General features: G+C 44.4%; 1 protein-coding gene across 1 annotated transcript in view; it reads right to left on the bottom strand.

The window, feature by feature from the left end:
- The window catches only part of SEC14L2 (SEC14 like lipid binding 2), a 79,543-nt gene that overhangs the window by 58,710 nt on the left and 5,602 nt on the right, over positions 1 to 15,231 (bottom strand). Inside the window, exon 2 of the mRNA XM_082252303.1 lies at positions 1,216 to 1,297. Coding sequence (XP_082108429.1) covers positions 1,216 to 1,297 — 82 coding nt within the window. The remainder of the gene's footprint in view (positions 1 to 1,215; positions 1,298 to 15,231) is intronic.

The following is a 15,231-nucleotide window of genomic DNA, read 5'->3' as shown; positions in this document are numbered from 1 at the left end:
TAACTGGCCTTCATAGCAAAGAACACATGGAAGGGCAACGCACACCCCTGTATTGACGCAAACTGTTAGACAGGCCAATTTGGTTGGTAAGCAGACTGGTTGGCAAATTGAACTGGGAATTTTATCTTTGTTTGTTTCATGTGCGTTGCCCTTCCATGTGTTCTTTGCTATGAAGGCCAGTTATAGGTGGGGGCAGAGGCCATTTTCTTTGTTGTATATGTGTACTGGTGAGTGGACATACTGGGTGCCTTTGCTGTAATACTATCAGCTGGGCTTCCATTATGCCCCCAATTACCTTTCAGGAGGGATGGGCCACCTCCAGGCTCACCTGCCCCCTATCTATCCATTAGCTTGCATGTGCTCCCACTGTGGAGACTCTTTAAAATTCATTAGAGTTAGGACTGCAGGTAACAGGGAGCCTTGACGTGGCCCTGCAGCTTTCACATGTGTTTGCAAATGTGTGCTAACTAAACCCCTGTATTGACGCAAACTGTTAGACAGGCCAAATTGGTTGGTAAGCAGACTGGTTGGCAAATTGAACTGGGAATTTTATCTTTGTTTGTTTCACGTTGATAGTACTCAACCACTCATCCTTAAGTTGGCCATATCCATTAAGATTTCTCTCATTTTGCCCATGGGGGAATACCTTTATACCCCATCCAATCTAAACAGCATAGATGGAAGAATCTGCATGCTGGCTATTGTATTGTGACAGATGGCACCCACAGCTGTCAGAATACTAGAACTGCCTGCATCTGATTGGATGAAGGCACTGCTCGGTGAAGAAATTCTTGCCCAGCTTCTTTGATGAAAGTGGATTGAAAAATTAACTTTTGTCAAGATGGGTGGTGCCCACAGAACAGATTTTTGCTGATTTTGCAGGAATCAGCCGAAGATTAATCCGTGGACAATTGAGGTGCTGCACAACACAGATCCCACTCCTCCCTCTCCTATATGCATATTCTTGGTATTTGACTGACAGCACTAAACACTATGCAAAGAAAAAGATCCCTAAGTACAGTGTACATACACGCTCTCATTCTGATAGTCCGAGTGCTGCAGAACAGGGGGCTACAGGAAGCGAATATAAAGCCATTTTCAAGTATTTCTAATAGTTATATTAATAATCATACATTTGAATTTAAGAAAAGAAATACTTATAGATTCTTTTTTTTTTTTACTTTAATATCTGCCACTCCACTTGGAGGATCTCACCTCTGAGCCATCGCAGCAGATAGTAGTCATCCTGAGAGTATGGGGGGAGGTTGGGTAAAAGGTCCTTTACATTCTCACGGAACTGGAAAAACAAGAGTCACATTTTTTAATCGTCCTGAAGTAACTCACTGACAAAAGCTTATAATGCAACTATTTTACACACATTGAGAATATCGGACGAATGATCATCCGTTTTTTTGCATGCTAGTCTCATATCGAATATGAAGAGGTTACTAAACATAAGAAAATTCTTGTAAGACAGAATACAACTTTGGAAGTGATGTAATGTATTGTATTGTAATATATTCTTTCGTTTCCGAGCAGGAATGGTCTTGCTCTTCCGATTTTTTTTGGAATAATATACTGATTAAATGAAAATCGTTCGATCTGGTATTGTACGAGAAAAGTTTTCGTGTTTGTCACTTAAGATAATTGGAATGTCGTGATCAGCTCTTGAAAGCTGTGTGCGAACGATCAAATTATCGTACGATCGATTTTCTGATTGTGTGTACTAATTAAAAGATATCCTCATATGCAGTGGCGGCCGGTGCGTTTGGGGCGCAGGGGCACCGCCCCCCCCCCCCCCTGTCCAATGCGTCTGGCCCCCTAATCTGCATGCAGGGGCGCCGGACGCATGGAGCTCAATGGGTTTTTTTTTTTTCCCATTACCTAAATAGAGCCAGAGGCTCTAATAGGGCGATGCAAAGGGTGGACCCGGGGGTGGACCCGGGGGGCAGAGCAGTGCGTCCCGAGCCCACCCATTGTGTGACAATAGCGAATGAAAATTCGCTATTGTCACATGGATCGTCCTCCTGCCCAATCGCGTCCGATACGTCACGACATGTGTGCTGGTCACTGCATTCAAAGGGGACACGTGTGCTGGTCACTGCATTCTAAGGGGACATGTGTTGTTGGTCACTACATTCTAAGGGGACATGTGTTGTTGGTCACTACATTCTAAGGGGACATGTGTGCTGGTCACTACATTCTAAGGGGACATGTGTGCTGGTCACTACATTCTAAGGGGACATGTGTGCTGGTCACTACATTCTAAGGGGACATGTGTGCTGGTCACTACATTCTAAGGGGACATGTGTGCTGGTCACTGCATTCTAAGGGGGCATGTGTGCTGGTCACTGCATTCTAAGGGGGCATGTATGCCGGTCACTGCATTCTAAGGGGGCATATATGCTGGTCACTGCATTGAAAGGTTGAAAGGGGGCACGTTGGTCTCTCTGCATTGAAAGGGGGCACACTATACCTTAATTACTGAAGGCCCCTTTCACACTTTTGTGACCTCAAAGTTTTGAGCACCAGCCGCCACTGCTCATATGTGATACAAAGAATTGATATGCTACAGCTCTTTACACCAGCATAAATATACTTGAGAAGACAGTTGCTTGATCCAATTGTTTTCAGTCTCCTCAGGTAACAATCTCATGTCTGAGTCTCATTAATGAACAACCACCTGCTGGTACAACTGATAAGACTGATTGGAAAACCATACCCAATCAATTTTGAACCCCCCTGGAACAACTGTACCCAATCAATTTTGAACCCCCCCCCCCCCCCGGAACAACTTTAAGGTTGATTAGAAAACCTTACATGATCTATCAGATCCCCCTTGGGACTATCTTTGCCCCCCCCCCCTCTACAACTTTCTAAATGGGGCTCCCACTCCTTGTGCCTTTGATGTGCCCTTAGAGCTATATGGATTTTAAAAGGTCTCCAGAGCACCAACTGCATAAGCTAACTAGAAACACAATAGAGCTGCTTAGTTTGACCTTTAGTAACCCTATAATCTATGAGACATACTGATAAGAGATGTGTTACAGCAAAAAGAAACTCTCATATGTGCCTGAAAGGAGTTGATGATTAAAAAAAAAAAATCTTACAATAAGCAGTATAAACATTTTAGTAATTTTGACATTAATTAGGATTGACTTGGTTTTGAAATGATAAATAGGCACTCCAGTAAAACACAAAGAGACAGCCTTATATGTACAAATAATACGACTGGAATCTTATTTTGACAGAGAAAATCTTCCCTGACAGTAGAAGAGCAGTTCTAAACTGGATTATGTATGCAGAATCATTTTCATTGTATTTTGACTTGTTACAGGGATCCATTAAACTGGGGTGACACCCATTGGACCCTGACCCTTGCTATAACAGTAAGGTTGTCTACTGGCACCATGATCACTAGGGTCTGTTGCATGATGGGAAGTGCCTATAGAAACATAAGAAAAGTGATGGCAGAAAAAGACTGAGTAGTCCATTGAGTCTGCCCTTTTTTTCTTTTTTTTTCCGTTAACTTTATTGTCTGACTATAGATCTATGTTTGTCCCAAGCATGTTTGAAACCAACCAAGATGCATCACATATGTATGCCCCATAAGAGACATGACTGTTTTCCCATTATGTATATTTATCATGTGCAATCCTAACATGGGTGAGGTCCTTTAGCGGCATGGGCATTTTTGAATGTTTTTATGTAAGTACGTTTACATTTGTTCACAGTAGGCTTCAAGTTTACGCAGATAGGCAAAACAAGGATTGCAGGATGTATTCACAAAGAAATAAATGGGACCTGTAAGTATCATATATAGAGAATGAGCAAGTGTTTTTTTTTTTTTTTTTTTTTTTTTTAGGGTCCAGATATCTTTAAACAGCCATTGAGGCTGATTCACTAAAGGGATTGAGAATCTTTCTTCAAAAATTGTGTGAATATTTTCTTAATTTATCCAATCATGTAAAAAGCAAATTCCTTGAAGTTATGTTGCACTGGTACTTAAAGCGGAGTTCCACCCAAAAGTGGAACTTCCGCTTTAGGTAGTGCTAACCCCCTGACATGCCACATCTGTTGTCTAGTTTTGACAGGTACCCGCTCCCACTTCTGCTCGGAGCGCCGCGGTGCCCTGAGCGGAAGTTCTCCTCTCCCCCTCCCTCCCTGCAATCTTCTGGGACATGTCAGAGGTCCCAGAAGATTGCTGGCCAATCACGACAAGTAGCGCAACTCGCGCATGCGCAGTGCGTACCCGGCCGTGAAGCCCAAACTGTCACAGCCGGGTGCTCACACCAGTGATACCGGCGCCAGAGAGCAGAGAGGGAGAAGAGCAAGGCTTCGGGCGGCCGCATCGCTGGACCGTTGGACAGGTGAGTGTGTTAGGCTGGAACTCCGCTTTAAGGCCCGTACACACGAGTCTAAATTCGGCCGGGAATTTTCGTCCGACGACTGATCTGACGATTTTGGGCTTGTTAGTATGGTGCTCTCGACAACCGACTCTGACTTTTCGGCCGAAAAAATCCTGGTGTGCAGGCTATAAAATTTTTGTCGACCGTCAAAACACGTCCGATTTTCGTGCAGTCAGTACAGATTTCGATGGGGAAAAATCTTATGAGCAAGACTGGGCATGCTCAGAGATGAAAAAACACAAAGGAAGCAATCCAACACATGACATCACTTCTGAAGTAGAATTCTGTCGTGCGGGAAAATTTGTGTGCAGTCTAGAGCACATTCCAACCAACAGACACCACTCTGGACCAAAGACGAACGACCGGTCAGGGGAAATTCGTTGTGTGTGTACGAGGCTATAGTGTCTGGCAGGTTATCTAAAAATGTACCCCAGTTCCTCCCCATTGTGTTTTAGAGGATGTGGTCAGGTGGGAACTACACTAGTGTCGAAAGTCTTGGGACACCTGCCTTTACACACACCTGAACTTTAATGGCATCCCAGTCTTAGCCCATAGGGTTCAATAATGTATTGGCCAACCCTTTGCAGCTATAACAGCTTCAACACTTTTGGGAAGGCTGTCCACAAGGTTTAGGAGTGTGTCTATATGGTTTAGGAGTGTGTCTATGAGAATGTTTGACTTTTCTTCAGGAAGCACAATTGTTAGGTCAGGCACTGATGTTGGACGAGGAGGCCTGGCTCGCAGTCTCTGCTCCAATTCAACCCAAAGGTGTTCTATGGGGTTGCGGTCAGGACTCTGTGCAGGCCAGTCAAGTTGCTCCACCCCAAACCTGCTCATCCATGTCTTTACGGACCTTGCAGGACCTGGAAGAATGGTCAAACATTCTCATAGACACACTCCTAAACCTTGTGGACAGCCTTCCCAGAAGAGTTGAAGCTGTTATAGCTGCAAAGGGTGGGCCAACTCAATATTGAACCCTACAGACTAATTCTGCATGGAACCGAACGGTTCGGCTCGCTTTTGTGCTTTTCCACTGCTGGTACCGCATGGTACGGTGTTGGAACGGTTGGTACGGCGGCGCTTTTCCACTGCATGGAACCAAACGGTACGGCTCTCTAAAACAGTACCACCTCGATTGTGGTTCCAAGAGGTACCATACCGGTACCATATCCCAACAACCTTTGCATGCAGTCACTACTAGCCACTGATTGGTCAGAGAATCGTTGTTATCCCACCCACTTAACTTTAGTACTACTTTAGTGGAAAAGCAAACCATACCAAACCGTACCGAACCCTTCCAACACCGTACTATGCGGTACCAGCAGTGGAAAAGCAAACCAAGCCAAGCAGGGCCGAGTAGAGCCGAGCCGGTACTTGCAGTGGAAAAGTGCCATAAGACTGAGATGCCATTAAAGTTCATGTGGATGTAAAGGCAGGGGTCCCAATACTTTTGACAATATAGTATATATTCCATACATGGTGAATTTTTCCCAGAGTTATGCGCTTTTGGATTAGGATGCCCCCTCTGATATATTCTGTCACTATGGTTACGTACCTAGAACCCTCATACAGCACTCTTAAACAAGCCTGTAGAAGGAGTTCCTAAGCAAACCCAACTGTTGATATTTTATATACTGCTCAAAAAAAAATAAAGGAACACATTTTAAATCACAGTATAGCATCAAGTCAATTAAACTCCTGGGGATATTGTTTTGGTCAAAAAAAGTAGCAGAGGGGGTTGTTAATCAGTTTCAGGAGCTTTAGTGTTAATGAAATTAGCAACAGGTGCACTAGATGGGCAACAATGAGACGACCCCCAAAACAGTAATAGTTTGACAGGTGGAGGCCCCTGACTTTTTTCCCTACCTATCTCAACTCATTTTGACTGTTTTTCACTAGTTTTGCATTTGGCTAGGTTCAGTGTCACTACTGGTAGCAGGAGGCGATACCTGGACCCTATAGAGGTTGCACAGGCAGTTCCAACTTCTCCAGGATGGCACATCAATACGTGCCATTGTCAGAAGGTTTGCTGGCTCTCCCAGCACAGTCTCAAGAGCATGGAGGAGATTCCATGAGACAGGCAGGGTGTGGGCAGAGCCAGCGAGTAAGTGGAACTTCTCCCTATAATGCTGCCACAAAAAGGGGGGGGGCAGCGGGCGGGGCTGCAGCAGTGGGAACATGTTGTATGTTCCACCCTAAAATCGGATGGAACATGTTACATATTCCCAAATATGAACTTATCCTTTAATTGAACAAAGTGAAGTTGGAAGCTGTTTGGCTACCCTGCACAGCTGCACCAGATTTTGCACTCTCCAGTTTTAGTAAATCAACACCACAGTTGCAAACAACAGAGAGAATCTGACAGTGAATCTTTTCCTTCCTCGTTCTATGCTTTTTCAATTGAAATTTTGCGTAGGTGGATAAATGCTGATCATCAACACTACTACATTATTGAAGAGCGGGGTGTATTAGGATGAAAGTAGTAGGTACACTTAAAGGGGAAGTCCACCCTAACACTAAAATCTCTACATCCACAGGCATCCACGATCTAACACTAACCTATCTAGCCCTGTAAAGAAGAAATAACTTTTCTTAACATCATTTTTTTGAAGCTGCTCCGGTCCGGTCTCCAGCAGCAACAGCTCTGCAGAGGAGACAGCCAACAACGGCTGGGAAATGAATTGAAAGTGACGTCACCCATAGACTTACTATGGGGCTTTTGTTGTCGGCTGCCTCCACTGCTCCCGCCTCCACAGAGTACCCGCCACTGACAGCTTAGCGTGGGACCGGATCTGCTTCAGAAAAGGGATATATAGCGATTCCTTCTTTACAGGGCTAGATGGGTTAGTCTGAGATCGTGCATGATATAAAAGCAGAATATAATTTAGTATTAATGGGAAATGTATTTACAATACAAATAGAAGCACATAGCTATGATTTACTGTGTACTTTACAATGGACATGTCATGAAATACTGACTTAAAGGACAGCTGCATCACCAGATAAGGTTGGGAATCATGTCTGAAATATTGATTTTACTTTAAAGAAGTTAGCAACAAATAATCAATGAAAAAACAGTAACCATTATCTCTGATAAAAAGGGTTAAAGTTGAGGATAAAATAATGAAACAAAGATAATAGTATTTATAATAAAACCATCATTGACAATTTGTATCTGCTTTCATCACTAGTTGATTAGTATTTTGAAGTTTTTTGTATCAGTGAGCTTGTTTTCATTGGCAATAGTCTAAGATCAATGATTAGCTCCATGTAATATAATCAATCTGATATGCACATTTGTTATCATGAGAGATATTACTGCAATTATATAACTGCACAAGCTGTAATACAAGGTCAGATGTGTGATACTGTAACTGTACTTGGTTATCATCTAAGTAAAAATGCCTACATAAGGATGAAAAAAAGGGGCAGTTTGCTCATATATTCATTATTATTATGGCAATTCTTCAGGGAACAAAGTACTGAGACGTGAATTGATTTATATTCATCCAAAAATCAATACATATACGTAGACTGCTCAAAAAAAAGAAAGGTACACTTTTTAATCAGAGTATAGTAAATTAAACTCCTGGGATATTGATGTGGTCAGTTAAGTAGCAGAGGGGGTTGGTAATCAGTTTCTGCTGCTTTGGTGTTAATGAAATTAACAACGGGGCACTAGATGGGCAACAATGAGACGACCTCCAAAACAGGAATGGTTTTACAGGTGGAGGCCCCTTACTTTTTTTTTCCCTACTCATCTTTTCTGACTGTTTTTCGCTAGTTTTGCATTTGGCTAGGGTCAGTTTCCCTACTGATAGCATGAAACGATACCTGGACCCTATGGAGGTTGCACATGCAGTCCAACTCCTCCAGGGTGCCATTGCCAGAAAGTTTGCTGTGTCTCCCAGCACAGTCTCAAGGGCATGGAAGAGATTCCAGGAGACAGGCAGTTACTCTAGGAAAGCTGAGCAGGGCCATAGAAGGTCCTTACCCATCAGCAGGACCAGTATCTGCTCCTTTGTGCAAGGAGAAACAGGATGAGCATTACCAGAGCCCTACAAAATGACCTCCAACAGGCCAATGGTGTGAATATCTCTGACCAAACAATCAGAAACAGACTTCATGAGGGTGGCCTGAGGGCCCGACATCGTCTAGTAGGCCCTGTGCTCACTGCCTGGCACCATGGAGCTCGACTGGCATTTGCCATTGAACACCAGAATTAGCAGGTCCGCTACTGGTGCCCTGTGTCTTTCATAGATGAGAGCAGATTCACCCTGAGCACATGTGACAGACATGAAAGGGTCTGGAGAAGTCAAGGAGAATGTTATGCTGCCTGTAACACTGTTCAACATGACCGGTTTGGTGGTGGGTCAGTGATGGTCAGGGAGGCATATCCATGGAGGGATGCACAGACCTCTACAGGCTAGACAATGGCACCCTGACTGCCATTAGGTACCGGGATAAAATCCTTGGACCTATTCTCAGACCCTATGCTGGTGCAGTGGGTTCTGGGTTCCTCCTTGTGCATGACAATGCCCAGCCTCATGTGGCGAATGTATGCAGCCAGTTCCTGGAGGATGAAGGAATTGATACCATTAAATGGCCTCCATGCATGTCTGACCTAAATCCAATAGAACACCTCTGGGACACTATTTTTCAGTCCTTCAGACGCCGCCAGGTTGCACCTCAGTCTCTTCAGGAGCTCAGTGATGCCCTGGTCCAGATCTGGGAGGAAATAACCCAGGACACCATCATTGTCTCATTAGAAGCATCAGGAGGCATGCATACAAGCACATGGGGGGCCATACAAACTACTAAGTACCATTTTGAGTTGCTGCAATGAACTTTCAGCAAAATGGACTAGCCTGCTGCATCATTTTTTCAGTTTGATTTTCGGGGAGTCTTTGAATTCAGCCCTCTGTAGGTTGATAATTTTCATTTCCATCAAACGATGTGCCATCCTTACATTCCTATAACATTACCCAGTCCATATCAGTATAGATATCCAGCATGATATTTTTCACCATTGAGATCTGATGTGTTTTCAAAGTGTTCCTTTAATTTTTTTTGAGCAGTGTATGTTTCTAGCAGCAAAGATAGCAATAGCTACCTCTTGGAAAAGCCTTGTCGATATTTATGTAGCTAAACGCAAACTTAAATGAATAATGTTGCATGAAAATAAAATAAAAACCGCCATCGGGCTCCAGGAAAACATTAACGCTTTGACAATGTTTAGTCATCGTGAATACAATATCTACAACCTTCAATGTGACTTGTTGTTAATGTTCCTGGGGGGGGGGGGTTGGTGCTGGGCGAGCGAATATCTGCCCCATTCTTTTTCTACTCTTCCTTTTCCTATGCTCTTTGCAACTTAGAAATGCTCATTATAGATCATAGTCCTTTTAAAAAAGGTGAGGGGACTTTCTTGTCCTCTGTCATGTAGTGGTGGTCGTTATGGAGGGAACTCGGGGCTTTGGTAGCTATATGTTGGTTGTATTACACAGAGCTACCAATTCTTGCTGTTATTAGCCCTTCCTGGGCTACCGCATCACCTTTCCTCACTCAATACTCTCTACATGCTCCTATATGTAGGATATTTGGCTACATGTAGCCCATGTGGTGATATGCCTGGGAACTATCCCATCTTTGAGTTTGTCTGAATATATTTAGTCTCCATAGCCCATGTGGAGATTTTTAAGGTGTATCTCTATTCTTTTTGATATTCTAGTCTGAGCTATATGCGCCTACCATTTGTCTTACTTGTGTATTTCTTACTTGAAAAGGTCAAGAAAAAGCAAACTCCTGTTCACTTTGAATACTTAATCATGTACAGTGGCTTTTTACATAATTGGACAACTGAAGTAGGTAGTCACACAGTTGTTGAGATTCTCAACTCCTTTAGTAAATCAGCTCATTTGTTGTTTTTTTTAAGTTAAGGCCTGTAATATTTAAAAATTACATTTTGATAGCTCCCTATTGCTGCCCTGAACCATACCTGGGGACCCAATACCTCCACTCCTTATGTACTGGCCCCCTCGGCGATCCTTCCCCTTTCTCCTCTATCTACCCCTCCCCCTTTTATCCTTGTCCCCTCTTATTACCCCCCTTCTCCCTGTTCCCCCCCCCTCCCGCCCTACTTCCTTCCTTCTGCATACATATGTTATAGCACCTACAACGTCTGAGTTTGGTTCTACCTTGTCATTTTAACTACAGTTTACTGGTTACCTGTTCGACTTATTCCCTCATTCTGGATGACTGTAGCCCATGTTTCTCCTGTTCAGGGGCGCCCCTGAAGACGTCAGTCATATGTGACAAAACGCCGTGTCGGGCCGCCCTTGCTGGACGCCTACATGCAATAGAGGACATTGGCTGCTACCTTGATATCTGATTTGGAACCACGCAGGTCGGCGTGTGATTTGCACACTATACCCTTCTTAAATGTGAGTGCTATATATCTCTGCTTTACTTCCAATAAAGTTTATGAAAAATACTGCACTATGAGGGGTTATATTTCCTTCTTTTGAGTGGCTCCCTTAAGGCATACTGTCAAGGTATCAATTCTGGGATTCATCTTTGTGAAGAGGTCCGGTCCAATTCGTCACCGAGTGTGTTGCAGTTCTATGACAGTTCAAGGCCCAATACATATAACTATCTGGTAAGCGTGTTTTGAACTTTTGGTGGTGGATTCCCTTCACTTTACTGCAAATTGGTGCCGTGCAATATCACTGGTGGAAATGGACTTTATTTATGGACTTTGTTCATAATGTTTTAGCGCTACATATTTTATTCTTTTGTTATTTACATATGCTCAGTGTATGATTTGAGTGTAGCTGCTTTGATAATTATTTTATTGTGCGTTCAATCGCTTATTTTTTAAAGCGGAGTTCCACCCAAAAGTGGAACTTCCGCTTTAGGGAGTCCTGACCCCCTGATATGCCACATTTGGCATGTCATTTTTTGGGGGGGGGAGCGGGTACCTAGTTTTGACAGGTACCCGCTCCCACTTCCGCTCGGAGCGCCGCGGCGCCCTGAGCGGAAGTTCTCCTCTCCCCCTCCCTCCCTGCAATCTTCTGGGACACGTCAGAGGTCCCAGAAGATTGCCGGCCAATCACGGCGCGCAGCGCGACTCGCGCATGCGCAGTGGGTACCCGGCTGTGAAGCCGCAAACTGTAACAGCCGGGTGCCCACAGCAGTGATGCCGGCGCCGAGGGAGAGGATCGAGGCTTCCGGCGGCCGCATCGCTGGACCGTTGGACAGGTGAGTAAATGGCTGGAACTCCGCTTTAAGCTTTTTTAGCGCAACTATACCCATATTTTATTAATGATGCTCTATGGCCCAAGAGCTGAACACAAACTGGACTGAACACCTACTAAGGAGATAGTATCTAGCATGGACATTTCACTCTCAGTGCCACCCATTCACTGTGCCTCCAGAAGTGCTACCTAAAGCTAGCCATACATGGATTAAAATTCAGCTGGTTCACTAGGGATCGGCCAAATTTTAATCCATGTATTGGCTAGCTGGTTGTACACAAGTCGATCTATCAACTTTATTATTGTGTATTGTCTGTTTAATTAATTCATTGCTAGAACACAGGCACCAGCTTGCTAGCAACCAATGTCACAGGGCTGGACTTATACTGTGGGGCAGATCCTGCCCCATCAGCTTGCCAGACTTGTGATTGACAGTGGATGGCAAAGGGTAAATCCAATAGCAGCTAATAAACTGAATTGCAGCTGTGGAATCTGCCCACTGGTGTCAACTGTCACTCATAAGGCTGCTGGACCTGATGGGGAACTAGCCTCTCAGAGTTCCCCGTCTGATGGGCAGCATACGGCAGTGGTTGGATTCCATAGCTGCTATTCAGTCCAACAGCAGCTATGGAATCCATCCACTGCCTTCTTCTATCAGTCACAAGGACCTGGTGGGGAACCAGCCTCAGAGTTCCTCTAACACAGGGATCTCCAAACAACGCCCCCCCCCCCCCAGCTTTTGCAGGACTACACGTCCCATGAGGCATTGTAAAACTCTGACATTCACAGACATGACTAAGCATGATGGGAAATGTAGTCCCTGAATAACTGGAGGGCCATAGTTTGGAGACCCCCTGCTCTAACAGGCTCCACCCACCTCACAACAAAACTTCTCCGCTGCCGAGCCTGTCTGTGTTTTGGGAGCAGTGACCAAGCAGGGGCAACACTGAGCCTGTGAGATTATCAGGTTCAGCTTTATTGGGCTGCAATGAGGGTATTCCAGCCCTAGTTCCTGCTGCCTCCTGCAACAAATTTATATACCTGCTCTTAACATGAATCTGTCACAAACAACAATATTGAAGGTGCAATTGAATTCTAAATAGTGTCATTGACGTTCTTTGTAAATTCCATGGAATTTGTGAAGGTTTCTTCTTTTCGCTCATCCACCAGCCAAGCATACTCACCAATTTAATCTCCCTCATCCCCTCCATGGGAGCCCTTGCTCTGGTATGGGAGAGCTTGTGATCTTCCCCATGTGTCAGTGCCTGGGCCTAAGCGGCCAATCACAAGACTGAATCACTATCAGAAGACACTGGGTTTTGCCCTATATAAGCATGATAAATGTAGGGAAGAGTTGAAACTTCTGTCAGTTCTTAAATGCTGCTTGTGTCCCAAATGAGAAGTTTTTATCCCCACATTCTCTCCTGTTTAATGCCATCACCTAGATAGGAAGCGAGTGGAAATCTCCATACCCCAAACATCCTGCACACTCTACTAGAAAAAATGTTTATGAAATTTCCTTAACCACGATGGGAATAAAGCACTGGCACAGATACTAATTATTCCCCACTCTATCAAAAACTATCCAAAAAACCCTTTGGTTTAAAGAAGAAGTACATCCAAAGCTCATTTGGCTGTACTTCTCCTGTGGATTACAGGAGTGCAGCTCGTTCTGCACTCCTGTAACCCCTCTTCAGCAGACAGCGGGCTTCAGCTGAAGTCACAGAGTCGAGCCAGGCTTGGGCAAGATGGTAACCATATGGTTGGGATCCACCCACATTCCTGGACTGGACCGGTACTCTGCTCAGCCTCTCAGTGAGCAGCTGAGAGCCAGAGAGGGCCACTTCTGCCCCCTTCACAGCCCAGCGCTCCAGTGAGCACTGGGGGCAGAGCAGATAATGGTGACTGACAGTCAGCAGCTCTTTGCTCATGCAGCTCTGAGAACAGAGAAATCAGTGGTGTTTAATCACTCGTTTCTTAGCCTTTGAGCCGCCGGGGGACAGATGCAGAATCAGACTGATACTGCATCCACCTAGGTAAGTATGATTAAAAAAATTCCTATACTTCTCTTTTAAAGTGTATCTATGGTCATAATGTAAAATCATATATATTAATTTCCATGTTGCATTTCAATTATTTCTAACCTACTCCTAATAGTGTGATCTTAAAGTTTGTAATCCCCACACATTACTTCTTTGAGGTCTATGACATGTATTCACTATACCCTGTGAGTAGGCACTAGGGATCGACCGATTATCAGCAAAGCCGATATATCGAGGGCCGATATGCACTTTCCCTGATATATTGGAATCGGCCGATATTACCGATATTTTCGGAAAGTGCTTGCACCGGAGTGATGCCTGCAGCTAGAGGCCTCCCCCCCGATACCAGCGTCCATAGCCGACGGTCTGTTGTCTTTTAATGACAACCGATGTGGCCGAGAAGCCGCTCAGCTGTCATTACAAGGAGCGAGAGGGGACATCCCCCCTCCCGCCGCCTTCCACGGCCCGCCCGGGTCTCCCGTCTCACCAGGAGACCCGGGCAACCAGTCTGCACGGCCGCCGAACACCCGCTCAAAGCCGCATTCGGCTCTGATCGGGTCTTCATGCAAAAAATCAGAAGTAATGTCATGACATCACTTCCGAGTACTCGGTGCCAGATTAAAAAAATTGACAGCATTCAAAACAGCCAAACTTGGAGTTTTGAATGCTTTTAGGTGCAGAGGAGGGGTTTGGGGTCTGATGCCTCCACAAGAGTACCTGACAATTAAAAAAAATAAAAAGAATTCACAGAGCCTGCCTTCAGATCAACAGAGATGCTGAGAGGAGGGGTTTCAGGAGGGGGAGTCAGTACAGGAATCACTGCTTGCAGGCAGCAAGGTACCATGGGATATGTAGTCTTTAGAAATGAAAAGTAAGCAACAGAGGAGAAGGTGCAAAGCATGCAGGGAATCCAGGAAATTGTAGAAAGAGATGGCAAGCAGATAGGCAGATCTCACAACATTAAAAGAGATCACTCCAGTAAATTTATAATGGATTGTCTATTACCATGATAATGCTGGTGTATGTTGTGACCATAGAACGCTTTTATGTTAGACTTCCATTTTCCAAAAATGTTATATGCATTCTCATTAACCTTCATTCACAAGCAAGTTTTGGTACAGTGTTCATTTATTCCTAAATGCAGTTCAGTTAGCGTGTCAGAGTTTTTGATGAAAGATAACTGAGTGATATTTGTCTAGGTCTCTTACTAACATCAAAAGCCACGTGACTAGTGTCCTCGTATCAGGTGTATGATGGCACTAAGGTCATAAACACAGTGGCCTTAAACAGTCAAGGTCTCTGCTTTGCCCTATGAACCTGATTAGATAAATGAGTTGCATTAACGATTGGATAACATCCAGCTTACCCATATCGTATCTACAGTGGTGGCTTCAATATGACTGTCATGATTATAATGCATGCGACTGGGTCACAGGTATAAATAAAACCCGATAAAGGTTTAGGAAAGTGTTAACCCTTTTCACACTATTGGTTTTACTGAGCAAGTTTGGTTCATATAAAAAT

This window comes from Pelophylax lessonae (assembly GCF_965119305.1).
Source record: "Pelophylax lessonae genome assembly, chromosome: 1".
NCBI classification, from domain to species: Eukaryota; Metazoa; Chordata; class Amphibia; order Anura; family Ranidae; genus Pelophylax; species Pelophylax lessonae.
Note: the sequence above shows the minus strand (reverse complement) of the source record. Positions and strands in the feature narration are given on the sequence as shown.